This window comes from Cervus canadensis, chromosome 24, assembly GCF_019320065.1.
Source record: "Cervus canadensis isolate Bull #8, Minnesota chromosome 24, ASM1932006v1, whole genome shotgun sequence".
NCBI lineage: Eukaryota > Metazoa > Chordata > Mammalia > Artiodactyla > Cervidae > Cervus > Cervus canadensis.
Genome location: NC_057409.1, coordinates 41,266,987 through 41,281,580, shown reverse-complemented (window position 1 = coordinate 41,281,580; position 14,594 = coordinate 41,266,987). Strand labels below are relative to the sequence as shown.

Sequence of the window (14,594 nt, the reverse complement as noted above, 5' to 3'; positions counted from 1 at the left end):
CTAAGCTAAGCTTAGCAAGTCTGAGCAAGCTCCAGAAGATGGTGAAGGACAGGGAAGCCTGGCATGCTGCAGTCCATGGGGTCACAAAGAGTGAGACATGAGTGAGTGAATGAACAACAATAAGCTTAGCAAGAAATATAATTGCAGAGAACATTTATATTTGTGGTTTATATTTATATTTGTATAAAGATGGTGATCTCAAGCTTGTAAGGAATTAAGCTGACTGGAGAATTGGGTATGGGAAATTAACCTGCCTGATTCAATGGCTGGGTTTTCACGGCACTCACAGTCTGTGGTGGGGACATGACTCTAGTGCTGGGTACCACTTCCACAACTCATTTCTGAGAATGGAATAAATTTTCTCATATGGAAGGGGCTGAGGCAGGTTTCTTTGCCTAGTAGAGATCTTAACCATTGATCAAGCCTCACTAATAAATATGGTCCCTTTGTGAATGCTATTTATTTGCTGCTGAGTTCCCCTGAAAACACTTCTTTTTTTAAAAAACTCATCTCTCCAGGCAAAGTAATGGGAACTGTGAGCAACCAGAACAAGTAATGTCAATTTAGCCCTACAATGTGGAGAGAAGGCAGTTGTTTGCATAGGATTATACTGCTAACATGTGCGAATGTGCTTTGCAAACTCATTTCAGTTCTTAAACATCTCCGTTAGAGACACTGGGGAGCGGGTGATATTGACCGTTTTCTACTCTTGAGTAAACAGGCTTAGTTGGACCAGTGAGTAATGATGGGGGGCCAGAACCTGTCTTCTCTGTTGTTCACATGCCTGGCTGTCTGTCCCAAGGCACTGGGCACTTGGTACTTGTTTGGATGAATGAGGGATGAGGGGAATATTCGAAATCATTTCTCCCCCAGATTGTGCTTTATAGAGCTTTAGTATCAGAAATCAGATTGATTATATTCTTTGCAGGTGAAGGTGGAGAAGCTCTATACAGTCAGCAAAAACAGGACTGAGAGCTGACTGTCGCTCAGATCATGAACTCCTTAATGCAAAATTCAGATTTAAATTGAAGAAAGTAGGGAAAACCCCTGGGCCATTCAGGTATGATCTAAATCAAATCTTGTACAATTATACAGTGGAAGTGACAAATAGATTCAAGGAATTAGATCTGATAGAATGCCTGAAGAACTATGGACGGAGGTTTGTAACACTGTACAGGAGGCGGTGATCAAAAACATGCCCAAGAAAAAGAAATGCAAAAAGGCAAAATGGTTGTCTGAGGAGGTATTACAAATAGCTGAGAAAAGAAGAGAATCAAAAAGCAAAGGAGAAAAGGAAAGATATACCCATATATATGCAGAGTTCCAAAGAATAGCAAGGAGAGATAATAAAGCCTTCCTTAATGAACAATGTAAAGAAGTACAGGAAAACAATAGAATGGGAAAGATTAGAGATCTCTTCAAGAAAATTAGAGATACCAAGTGAACATTTCATGCAAAGATGGCATAATAAAGGACAGAAATGGTATGGACCTAACAGGAGCAGAAGATACTAAGAAGTGGCAATAATACACAGAAAGTGAAAGTGAAGTCGATCAGTCATGTCCGACTCTTTGCTGACCCCGTGGACTGTAGCCCACCAGGCTCCTCCGTCCATGGGATTCTCCAGGCAAGAATACTGGAGTGGGTTGCCATTTCCTTCTCCAGGGGATCTTCCGGGCCCAGGATTGAATCCAGGTCTCCCACGTTGCAGGCAGACGCAGGCAGACGCTTTAACCTCTGAGCCACCAGGGAAGCCCAACACACACACACAGAAGAACTGTACAAAAATGATCTTAATGACCCAGATAACTACGATGTTGTGATCACTCACCTAGAGCCAGATATCTTGGAGTGCAAAGTCAAGTGGGTCTTAGGAAGCATCACTACGAACAAAGCTAGTGGAGCTGATGGAATTACAGCGGAGCTATTTCAAATCTTAAAAGATGATACTGTGAAAATACTTCAGTCAGTATGCCAGCAAACTTAGAAAACTCAGCAGTGGCCACAAGACTGGAAAAGGTCAGTTTTCATTTCAGTCACAAAGAAGGGCAATGCCAAAGAATGTTCAAACTACCACACAATTGAACTCATTTCACATGCTAACAAAGTAATGCTCAAAATTCTCCAAGCTAGGTTTCAACAGTACGTGAACCGAGTACTTCCAGAAGTTCAAGCTGGATTTAGAAAAGGCAGAGGAACCAGAGATCAAATTGCCAACATCCGTTGGATCATCTGAAAAGGAAGAGAATTACAGAAGAACATCTACTTCTGCTTCATTGACTACACTAAGCCTTTGACTGTGTGGATCACAACAAGCTGTGGAAAATTCTTAAAGAGATGGGAATACCAGACCACCTTATCTGCCTCCTGAGAAATCTGTATGCAAGTCAAGAAGCAACAATTAGAACTGGACATGGAACAATGGACTGGTTTCTAATTGGAAAAGGAGTACATCGAGGTTCTATATTTCACCCTGCTCATTTAACTTATATGCAGAGTCCATGTGAAATGCCAGGCTGGATGAAGCACAAGCTGGAATGAAGATTGCCGGGAGAAACATCAATAACCTCAGATATGCAGATGACACCACCCTAATGGCAGAAAGCAAAGAGGAACCAAGGAGCCTCTTGATGAAGATGAAAGAGGAGAGTGAAAAAGCTGGCATAAAATTCAACATTCAATAAACTAAGATCATGGAATTTGGTCCTATCACTTCATGGCAAATAGATGGGGAAACAATTGAAACAGTGATAGACTTTATTTTTCTGGGCTCCAAAATCACTGCAGATGATGACAGCAGCCATGAAATTAAAAAATGCTTGCTCCTTGCAAGAAAAGTTATGATGAAACTAGACAGTGTATTAAAAAGCAGAGACATTAGTTTGCTGACAAAGGTCTGTCTAGTCAAGGTTTTTGCAGTGGTCATGTGTGGATGTGAAAGTTGAACCATAAAGAAAGCTGAGCACTGAAGAATTGATGCTTTTGCACTGTGGTGTTGGAGAAGACTCATGAGGATCCCTTGGACTGCAAGGAGACCAAACCAGTCAATCCTAAAGGAAATCAATCCTGAATATTCATTGGAAAGACTGATGCTGAATCTCCAATGCTTTGGCCACCTGATGCGAAGAGCTGACTCATTGGAAAAGACCCTGATGCTGGGAAAGATTGAAGGCAGGAGAAGGGGACTACAGAGGATGAGATGGTTGGATGACATCACCAACTCAATGGACATGAGTTGAGCAAGCTCCAGGAGTTGGTGATGGACAGGGAGCCTGGCGTGCTGAAGTCCAGAATGTTGCAAAGACCTGACACGACTGACTGAGCAACAATTAGGAGGGAATCTCTGAAAGAGTGTTTCATGAACAAATAAGTTGGGAAACATTAGTCTCTGGTAGCACCACTGAGGGTTTGTCTTTTGACAATGAAATCATTTTCCTTTTGTTTAATTCAGTGTATAAAACCATATGATTATGTTACCTTCCTATCATACCATGCCTGTTAATATTCCACAGAATTACTGCTGTGTGTACGAGACTGTGGACATTTAGCTCCAAATTAATAGCTTTCTAGAGAATCTGACATGTATCCGTTTAGAGCACCTAATTTAAAAGAGAGCTCTGATCTTGGCCTTCTCCTTTTTTCTTATATTCATTCCTTTAGTTCCCATATTGAAACCTAAACTGTCCTCTCTGTCTTTCTGATTTGCACTTTACATTTTTTTTCTGGTTATTTCTAGTTATTTCCTGGGATATTCTTGTATTTGTGTGTTAAATGTTTTCTTATAAGAATAATACAAGCTTAAGTTGGAAAATTTAAAAATTTAGATAGGTAAAACATAATCTTACTTAAAAGATTATGATTATCTCCATCATCAGAGATAACTATAAATTATTTACATGTTGTTATAAATATCCTTTAGAGCTCAGACTATAGAGGTTGATTGCCTGGGTCCAAATTTCAGGTCTTCCACTTACTGGTTGTGCAATTTTGGATAAGTTATTTAGCCTTCTGCCTCAAGTTCCTCATCTCAAATAAGATGATAGTCATAGGATCCATATAACAGTTGTTATGAGGATTAAATGAATTAATATTTGTAAAGTTCTTAGAATAGTACCTGGCACATACACTTTATATAAGAGCTAAATTAAAGAACTCTGTGTATGTATTATATTTGTGCATATATGTGTCCATATTCAATAGTACACTATGCACATGTCACAAATTATTTATGCAGTACATGATGTTGGATATTTTCACAATGATGAATAGCTCTGTTATGACCATCTGTCCCTTAAATTTTTTGAGTGTCCTTTATTGTTCCCTTAAGTTAATTTCTTAAATTGGAACTACTGGGTCAATGGGTGTGTATGTTTTTAAAACTTTGGTTCAGTGTTCCTACAGAATTTGGTAAGAGATCACACCAGTGCTGTTCATAGCTGTGCTTGTGACTGCTTTTTTCATTTTTGTTAATACAGAGGATAAAGCATTAAAAAAGAAACTGTACTAATGAAGTTAGTTTCTATAATATGGATGGATTGCCATTTTGTTTCCTTGTGGTTGTGGCTGTTTATAATTTGAAAGAAAAAAATATGGACAAAGGATAGTTTTTTTTTTTTTCTGGTGAAAACATTTTTTATATTAAGAGTTATAAATATCCCAGTTTGGCCTTGGAGTACAAAATGAATCAGGGCAAAGGGTAACAGAGTTTTGCCAAGAGAATGCACTGGTCATAGCAAAGGCCCTTTTCCAACAACACAAGAGAAGACTCTACACATGGACATCACCAGATGGTTAATACTGAAATCAGATTGATTATATTCTTTGCAGCCAAAGATGGAGAAGCTCTATACAGTCAGCAAAAACAAGAATGGGAGCTGATTGTGGCTCAGATCATGAACTCTTTATTGCCAAATTCAAACTTAAATTGAAGAAAATAGGAAACACCACTGGACCATTCAGGTATGACCTAAATCAAATCCCTTATGATTATACAGTGGAAGTAAGAAATAGATTCAAGGGATTTGATCTGATCGAGTGCCTCAAGTACTATCGACGGAGGTTTGTGACATTGTACAGGAGGCAGTGATCAAGACCATCCCCAAGAAAAAGTGTAAAGAGGCAAATGGTTGTCTGAGGAGGCCTTGCAAATAGCTGAGAAAAGAAGAGAAGTGAAAGGCAAAGGAGAAAAGGAAAGATATTCCCATCTGAATGCAGAGTTCCCAAGAATAGCAAGGAGAGATAAGAAAGCCTTCCTCAGTGATCAGTGCAAAGAAATAGAGGAAAACAATAGAATGGGAAAGACTACAGATCTCTTCAAGCAAATCTCCTCAAGCAAGGGAACATTTCATGCAAAGATGGGCACAATAAAGGACAGAAATGGCATGGAGCAGAAGATATTAAGAAGAAGTGGCAAGAATGCATGGAACTGTACAAAAAAAATCTACATGACCCATATAACCATGATGGTGTGATCACTCACCTAGAGCCAGACATCCTGGAATGGGAAGTCAAGTGGGCCTTAGGAGGCATCACTACGAACAAGGCTAGTGGAGCTGATGGAATTCCACTTGAGCTATTTCAAATCCTAGAAAAAGATGCTGTGAAAGTGCTGCACTCAACATGCCAGCAAACTTGGAAAACTCAGCAGTGGCCACAGGACTGGAAAAGGTCAGTTTTCATTCCAGTCCCAAGAAAGGCAATGCCAAGGAATGTTCAAACTACTGCACAATTGCACACATCTCACACCCTAGCAAAGTAATGCCCACAATTCTCCGTCAGGCTTCAACAGTATGTGAACCGTGAACTTCCAGATGCACTATTTCTAAATATTTAATGAATTCAATGGAGTGACTTAGTCCTTCAAGTTTTAAAGATTTGTGGATTTACACTCAGTAGAAAGAACTTCTGTCCCAGAAACATAGAATCATGGAATTCTTACGTTGTTTCACCATTGGCCCCTTGAATTTGTTGCCTATATAAGAAAAGGATCCGATACCCCGACACCAGACATGTCTTTTAATTCATGTTGTCATGCTGTTTCCTGCGCCACCAGACATGTTGAGTATCTGTGACCATCAGTTACATAAATTATCACTGTTAGTCAGTGAACATACATCCTAGTGAACATACCCGCATGAGGACTTCCCTTGTGGCTCAGCTGGCAAAGAATCCGCCTGCAGTGCAGGAGACCTGGGTTCGATCCCTGGGTTGGGAAGATCCCCTGGAGAAGGGAAAGGCTACCCACTCCAGTATTCTGGCCTGGAGAATTCCAGGGACTGTATAGTTCATGGGATCCCAAAGAGTTGTACTCGACTGAGAGACTTTCACTTCACGTCACTACATCCTTTCCCCTTTTTTTCTTAATCCCCTTTCTTAAATCTCCCATTTCTTCATTCATTGCCTGAATCCAGACTTCTGTGCTTTTTTTCTCCTCATCTAACCTCTAGTATAATTTAAGTGATCATTATAAAATACCACCAGTTATACTCTCTTCATAGTATCTTTAAAAAAGGAGTCTGCAGAGATGAAATATCAGTTGTTGAAGGGAATAGGACAATTTTTAATGAAATTTGTCTAGGGAAGAAATGTCTTTGAATTTATTTTTCATCCTAGAACTGAAGAGATATGCTTTCAGTTTTTAAAAGTAACTTCATATTTCATGCTTTTGTGATCTTGACCAGTAGTTTATTGGCCTCTCTCTACCATTTTATTTGCAAAATGAGTAATATAGAATGTGTGACCCACAATATTAAGTAGACTTACTGAGCTAGGTGGTTGAATCTTTTTGTTCTATTGTTTAGTTTAAAATAAGATTGTTTTCCCTGAGTAAATTTGTTAATGATGAACTTGAGGTTTTTGTTTGTCACCCCACTGGATAAGAATGGAGTGGAGAGATTTCTTTCAAGGATTGATCTTTAAGCACATTTCTTGAATATAGACCTTAAGACCTTTATTTTATAATAATGGAAGTAAAATATTTGATGCATTGAATCTTCTCATGCATATAACCTCGTTTTCTACTCCATTTATTTGATAATTGTTTCATCATTTCAAATTCAATTTGTAATAGAAATGAACACTCTTTAATATTTTTCTAATAAGGATTAGTTGGAGAGGTTAATATGGTCAGAAATTTAAAGAAGCCCAGAGTCATCTTAATGAGTGTCAGGTAATTAACCTACATGAATAGATTAAAGAAATCAAGCAGGCACACTGATGGGTTTTCCTTTCAAGTTCAAATTTAGAACATCATCTGTGCAGTGGTTAGGTCTTATGCATTAAATGGTGATTGCTATATTGTTTTTTAATACATAAAAACTTAATTGTGAGACCTTATTAGAATTCCTCATCAAATTTGATTAATTGAAGAATGATTGTGAGATGTGATACGAATTTGGAATTCCTTTATGTAAATTTATTTTTTTTAGAAAATAGCCTCCCCCAGATGAATTTCCCCACGAATCAGAAACTAGTGCTTAAATATGCAGATCTCCTGTTTCAAGAAAAAAAAAAATCATAATGTAAAACTTAAGCGGTTCATGAACTGCTTAATTTAGGTCTAAGAAACTTGGTGAAAATACTGTGAGTGCGCTTGTTAAAATCGAGATGAAAATTTTTCTATTCCAGCGGTCACTGTAGAATTAAAAGACAAGTTCTGAAAGTAATCCTGAAGGCAAGACCTCACCTTCTATATTATTCAAACAGATGACATTTATCTTCTTACAGAATTGTAGAAATTTATGGAAATTTCTTCTTTGTTTAGCTAATTACAATGAAGTTGATGTAACCTATGTGTTTTTCTGGCCCCACTGAAGGTGGTGTGTAATTGGTTGCTGTGTTTTCTTTTATTGTGTGTGCATGTGCTCAGTTGTGTCCAACTCTTTGCGACCCCATGGACTGTAGCACACAGGCTCCTTTGTCCATGGGATTTTTCAGGCAAGAATACTGGAGTGGGTTTCATTTCCTCCTCCAGGGGATCTTCCTCACCCAGGGACTGAACCCATTTATCCTTGCCTTCTGCATCGGCAGGCAGATTCTTAACCTCTGAGCCACCTGGGAAACCCATCCTTTCCTTTATATTCATGACAATTTTAGACCTGGAAGAGGCAAGTAGAGGTATTGACATTGTTCCCCTCCTTGAGGAGAGTTATTTCTGATCGAGGGTAAGTAGCACCCTTTTGGAGAATGATACAAAATCTGGATTTGTATTTCAACCCTGCACTTGCCTTCAGCCCCAGTATTCTATTTTGTGCAGCTGGGTCACAAACTTCATCACATGGGGAAGATAAATGAGACATTGCTTGTGAAACGCTTTGTGCGTCTGCTAAGTAATATAAATATCAGGTGCTTCGTTGCTTGCTTTCTTGGTGATGCTTTTCCTGTTACTCTTAAGTATGTCTTCTCCAACCTAAATGTTCTGCTTTCATGCAACTTAGTTTTCAATCAATAATTCTCTTTTGCTACAACTCTTGCCCAATAATTTTCTTAAATAGTAGCACAGAGAAACAGACAGTGAGACTCTGAGTGGTGGTAAGTTCATGGGAATTTAGAATGTTATAATCAGTTCTATTCATGCCATGCCTGATCTCTGATTGCTAATATGTCCTTTTAGGTCAGAGGGTGGGTTTTAATCTGCATTGTAGCTTGTTTGGTTTTTATTGTCACAGACTGTATGGCCAACTCTCATCAACAACATTTCTCTTTTCTAGAGAAAAGGAGACCAAATCAAAACAGGTCAGTTTGGATTCTTTGTGTGAGCAGCTCTATGATGATCATTGGTGTGGGTGGGTAAGATTGATAAAAAAACCACACGAAACTCTAAAACTTCTTAGTCTGGTTAGAAGATAACATATTACATAAAAGTCAGAAGTTGAAAAAAAAAAAAAGTCAGAAGTTGATATTAAGTGTCTCTCAATCACTCATTGGGTCATTTCGATTTCATAGGATGTGCTGTATCCCCAGCTCTACTGAGGATGCAAGGAGCTATCTTTACCACTTTGTACTGCTGTATTGACCAACACAGGTGTTTCCTCTTAGCAGATGCTCAATAAATATTTTGAATCAAGATGTAGAACCAGGATAATTATAAGTCACTCTAGTTTTAGAAAAACAGTTTGTGCATAGGTATGACTGACACTAGGTTAATAGCGTCCTTTGAAACTCTAAGGAGAGCAGATTTACTTCTCTAAATTATATAGCTGTGTGCTCACTTGTTTATCTTTCAAAGTGGTCAATAAGGGAGTCTTCTTACTCAGCATTGGAATGAGGAAGTATAGATGGAATAGTCTTTCAAGTCAGAACAGTTCAAAATACTGATTCTTATCATATAACCCGAGGCATCCAAGTTAATTTTCTTCTATGCCTTTATAACTCCTATTTTATTAAATTTGCCATCTCTCGACTTCTTTGAGAATTTTCTTAATTTTTCTGGACCTGACTTTCTAATAGCACATTATGTGTTTAAAAAAAAAAAAAGGTGCTTTAGCTCTCACTGAAATAATTTGTAGGTCTTGATTAATTCACCAGCATTACTTTAGGAATCCTCATAAAAAGTGTCTCAGTGGTTATTGTTTGTTAATTTCTCTGCTGGGGCAAATTAAGTGCTGAGAAGTAAAGTAATCCACAAAGTCTGTGTGAACTGCTTGGATCCCTGAAGACCATCAGGGACGGATAATGAAAACATGGAAAATGTACCCTCCCAACTTCAGTATTATTTTTCTGTACATCAGGACATTTTTCATCGCTCGGTTAATCATGTGTTACAGAAATGTAGAGGCTTAATGCCTGTTAACTCCTTCCTGATAAAAACTTTGCTTTATAGACTTAACTTGATTCACTCCTGCCACAAGTGCATTTAGTTAATTCCAGAAGGCGCTCTGCGCAGAAAGAATGTGAAGCATGTAGTGCAAACCCAACAGGAGTTTGGAAAAACACTTCCAAGTTTGAGTAAGGCTTCACATTGGTGTGAACGATCTTCGTTCATGTCGGGGCTTAGTTTTCACTGGGAGACAGCCTCATCCCTTTCTAGGCTAGGTCCACCTGGCCTCACACTTAAGTGATTCCAGCTGGTTCATCCAGCTTCCTCTTTGTGGAACTTTGGGTGGCTTCCTTTCACCCGACCGACTACTACCTGACTGGTAGGTAGTACTGTCTGCTGGGTGAGTAATAAATATTTATTCAAGAGTACTGGGTCATTTCCATTCATACTTGGATAGAATTTGATGAGTTTGAGAAGAATTACATTTATCATTAATGACCTCATTTTCTAATATCTGAATATTAACACTGTTCAGAGAGAATATTTCTTTTATAGGAAATGGCCCAAAGTCTTGTACCTTCGACATCCCAAGTGCTTTTTCTTACCACTGAGAGTTAGACAAGGGCCATGCTTTGTTACCAAAGGGGTGGAGGTTATTTTGATATTTTTGTATGCACTCCTAATATTCTTTTGATTCCATTCTGGAATTCTTTGTATGAGGAAAAATGTTTTAATATTAGCTCAGTAAGAGAATGCAGCTTATCAGGTGGAGTGGCCTAGTACAGAAGCTAAGTTTTTTTTTAAATTAAATTTTCCCTTTAAGAGTTCTTTGCAATCCAGTCTTTGCAGAAGGTATTTTAAAAGCAGAAATATAGACTTGCTTCTGAAAGTCACGTGCTTAAAACTGCTCCCTGAAACATGCTCAGAGATTTAAGATGTACTTTATATATTTAACATATTTGACCACAATGATATACATATGCAAGTAATTTTATATGTTTTGGAAGGGGGGAAATTCTAATTCTTTCTGATCTGTTTTCCACAAGTGGTACCTGGAGATCACTCTGCAGTTTTAGGGAACCAAGCCAAATCTTTCTTTTCTTTTTTGAGGAAAAGTGATTCTTTCCCGAGGAAGCCTTTTTTTTTGTTTTTTAAATCTCACCCGCCCCGCCTTTTTTTTTTTTTTTTGCTCATAAAGCAGTGAAATTCTAATGGTTAACGATGAACCACCCTCTTGCAATCCTAGCTGCCTATCAGAATCACCCGGAGGCTCCTCCCTTGATGGTTTGGGGCGGGGCTTAGGATTGGGAGCCGGTAAAGCCTCCTGGCGCTGATTCCCATCAGGATAGAGGGACTGTGGAGCCGGCAGGGGCGGGAGATGGATGACCACGTAAGTGTTCATGCCACTCATGTCGTGGTGGACTGGCCTTTTGGTTCCATTTTTACTGTGTAGATGGGTTTGATTCTCCTCTTCTCAGATTTCAGTGTAAGATGCGCTAGGGGCGGCGGAGCTTGCCGCCTGCGGTAGTCCTCAGGCCCCGTGCCCACATTCTCCCTGTGGAGTGAGGTGAGGCCTTGAGAGCTTCCGGTGATTTTGATAAGGTTGGTTGAACTTCAGGGTTCCTTTCGTAAGCAATGTATTATGGTTGTCTGTTCCGGCCTAAGCGTTCAGAAACATGTCGTTGTGACATAATTACTTCATTACATCTCATGGGCTGAGGGTTAAGAATTTGGCCTGGCTGGGCCGCGGGCTGCTTCTGTTCCACAGGGTGTCAGTTGAGGGACACTTGGTGATACTCAGCTGTTGGCTGGTATGGAAGGTCCATGGTGGCTTAATTCACATGCCCCACACCTAGGTTTGGGTCGCTGGAAGGCCTCTGGGCTCAGCCGGGCCCTCCCCATAAACCTTTGGGGTTTTTAAACAAAGCCTCGTAGCAAGGTAGTGTAAGCAAGGTATTTTGACTTTTTTGTATAGACTCTTATGTACTAATATTTTTTAGATTCCATTCTGGAATTCTTCACGTGAGGAAAAAATGCTTTAATATTAGCTCAATAAGAGAATACAACCTATGAGGTGGTAAGTGGCCTAGTGCATAAGCTAAGTTTTTTAAAAGTTAAATTTTCCCTTTAAAAGCTGTTGCAAGGTGACTCGGAACCCCTAGTGTTTTGCCCTGGGCTCTAGGTGCTTCAAGAGAGCCCGGCAGGTGCTGCAGGGCCTCTTAAGACTGGTGTCAGAAACCTCAGAGCATCATTTCTGCCATAATCTGTCAAGTAGGTGTGTGAGAAAGCCAGGGTGGAATTAAACCCACTCCTGCTCAGTGAGAGGGCCAGTGAAGAGCTTGCAGCCACCTTTAAGCTGCCCCATACTAAGAGGCAGAAGGCTTATTGCTGTGCCCCTATCACAGGTTTCTGCAGAATTGATGGATTCACATAACTAGTTATTATCTTAATACAGGGCTCATTATCTTTCACCTGCTTCCTTTCAGTGATTTTTTTCTTTTTTTTAAATGCTATCTCTACCTACACATCAGTCCCCTTTCTTTGGCTCATTTTGTATACGATAGAAGTGATGTTCTTGAAGCGTGAAGTTGATTGTCGACTCTTTCCTAAAAGTAGATGGGTCTCATTGCTTGCATAGAAGGAGATCTGAAGTCTGAGGGGAACTCTGCTGTAGCAGTGGCTAATGTCACAGATCCTGGAGTGAGACTGAATGGATTGAAGCCCTGTTTCTACTACATCTTTCCTTTATGACCTTGGCAATGTACTCCACCTGCACCATGCTTTTTGTCTTTCAAAAAAAAGTGATTATAGTATCTACCTCAATGAGTTGTTATGAGAGCTGTTATGTAAGCCCTAAGATGTGTTGGGACATAATGGTGGCTTTTATTGTTGCTGTTAATATTCTGATGATTTGAGGCCTGACATGGTGTGTTGCATCTTAAATTTCCAACCTTATTGCCTATGCCTGTTGGAGTTCAAGCTGCAGCCTCACTCACCTGTCTACTGCCCTCATGATTCCTGTCTTGACCTTTACTCTGCTCTGGAAAGCTGAGATCTCTTCCCCACTTCTTTAGAAAGAGGTTTGACCACAGGCTTTAAAAGGCTTTCCATAGATGGAAGTTGGAATTGCATTCCTTATTTCAAGACCAAACCATGGTTCTATCTGGTCTCTCTTGAATCTCCTCTTCTTGAGGGCAATTGTACCTTCTCTCTGACTAATCTCTTGAGTTTCCCATGGGGGTAGCATAGCACCATGTCTCATATGTTGGTTTTTAAAACTAGCTGTGGTTCAGGAAAGTTTAGGTTACGCTGCAACAACAAAAAATCTGCAAACCTCCGTGGCTTAAAGTAAAACTTTACCATCATGCTATGAGCCCCTCGTGGATCATAACAAGAGGTGCTCACTATATCATTCAGGGTCCTGGCTGATGGAGGTTCCAGCTTAAGATGTGTTTGTAATTACAGAAAGCCAGGGAAAATGAGGTGGAAATCCATGCACTGGCTTTTAAAGCTTCTGTGCCGAGGCCCATGTTACACTCACACTTCTCTGGCCAGCTAATGGCCAAACCTAATCCCAAGTGGGTGGTGAAGTGTGATCCTACCGTGTTCTTAGAATAAGAATCAACAGTTTTTGAACACACCACAGTGGCTACCACAGATGACTGCCTGGTCTCATTACCTATTCCCTTAAGATGCTGCTGGGTTAATAGGACCAAACTGCTACAAAAGCTTCACCTGTGTGCACCTCATTAAGTTATAGTATTCAATTCAGATGACTCTATAGAGACTCCTTTAGATCTCATTGGGATGCTGTCTTACCTAAGGAAAACAACTGCAAAAAATCATGGAGTAGCAGGTATGTTACCTGCTGCTGCGTTTATGGATTTTTCTTAGAAATACTAAAGCCTCAGACATTTTCATCTTTTTCATATATTTCCCATAAAGACATTCCTTCCCCCTACTCTCCACTTTGATTCTTGCTTTAAAGTAAAAAGCTACTCAGCAAGATGTGAGATATAATGCTCTAGCATCCTGGAGCTCCCAGTGTGTGCTCAGGTACCTGAGGTTTTACAACCCCATGGACTGTGTAGCCCACCAGGCTCCTCTGTCCATGGGATTTCCCAGGCAAGAATACTGGAGTGGATTGCCATGCCCTCCTCTAAGAGGAATCAAACTCACATCTCCTGCATTGGCAGGCAGATTCTGTACCATTGAGCCACCTGGGAAGCCCAGACCTGCCATTAGAAGTACCATTACAAAACAGTAATCAAAAAGATTATTATTATAGAAGCAGGCTACCATATATATGAAAGGTGAAAACTATTACAGCAGTTGGAAAGTTTGTTTTAAAGTGTAAGCCTTGTGAAGGCTCAGCATGGAACTTTGCTTTAAGGAGTTCTAAGTAGTGGACTCTAGCAGGAAGCCCAGTAGAGTTAGGGAATAACTTGTGAGAAATAAGAAGGGCAAATAAAGGACCTAGTGTCATCACTGACTAGTGGACCATATCAGCAGGGTAGGGCTTCTGCCAAACATGTTAAGTTGGCAGCAGTTTAACTCAGTCTTGTAAGGACAAAAAGCAGTGCTTGTGTTTATACATGTCATTTTGGGGATGGTGTGGAAAAAGTATATAGAGGTTAAGACAGTGCAGTAATTATAAAAAGTGAAATAGCACAATGGAAGCAAAGGATTTGGGAACCAAGGAAATGAAGGGGGTGGGAGTGACTCCACCTGTGGAGGTGATCGGCTGTTCTAAGTCCCCAGAGAACTGAAGTGGAGGGTGTAGGCTCACATTCCTATCCGAGACCTGTATTAAAGGATTTCCTGAGAGGGGGATTCA

At 39.9% G+C, this 14,594-nt stretch overlaps 1 protein-coding gene across 2 annotated transcripts in view; it reads left to right on the top strand.

Moving 5' to 3' along the window:
* PARD3B (par-3 family cell polarity regulator beta) overlaps nucleotides 1–14,594 on the top strand; it is a 1,123,961-nt gene that overhangs the window by 53,157 nt on the left and 1,056,210 nt on the right. Inside the window, exon 1 of one of the 2 annotated variants that reach the window (XM_043445040.1) lies at nucleotides 11,121–11,147. The exons of the other annotated variant lie outside the window; for it this stretch is intronic. Coding sequence (XP_043300975.1) covers nucleotides 11,136–11,147 — 12 coding nt within the window. The 5' untranslated portion in view covers nucleotides 11,121–11,135. Of the gene's footprint in view, nucleotides 1–11,120; nucleotides 11,148–14,594 lie in introns of those variants that run through there. 2 annotated transcript variants of the gene reach the window in all.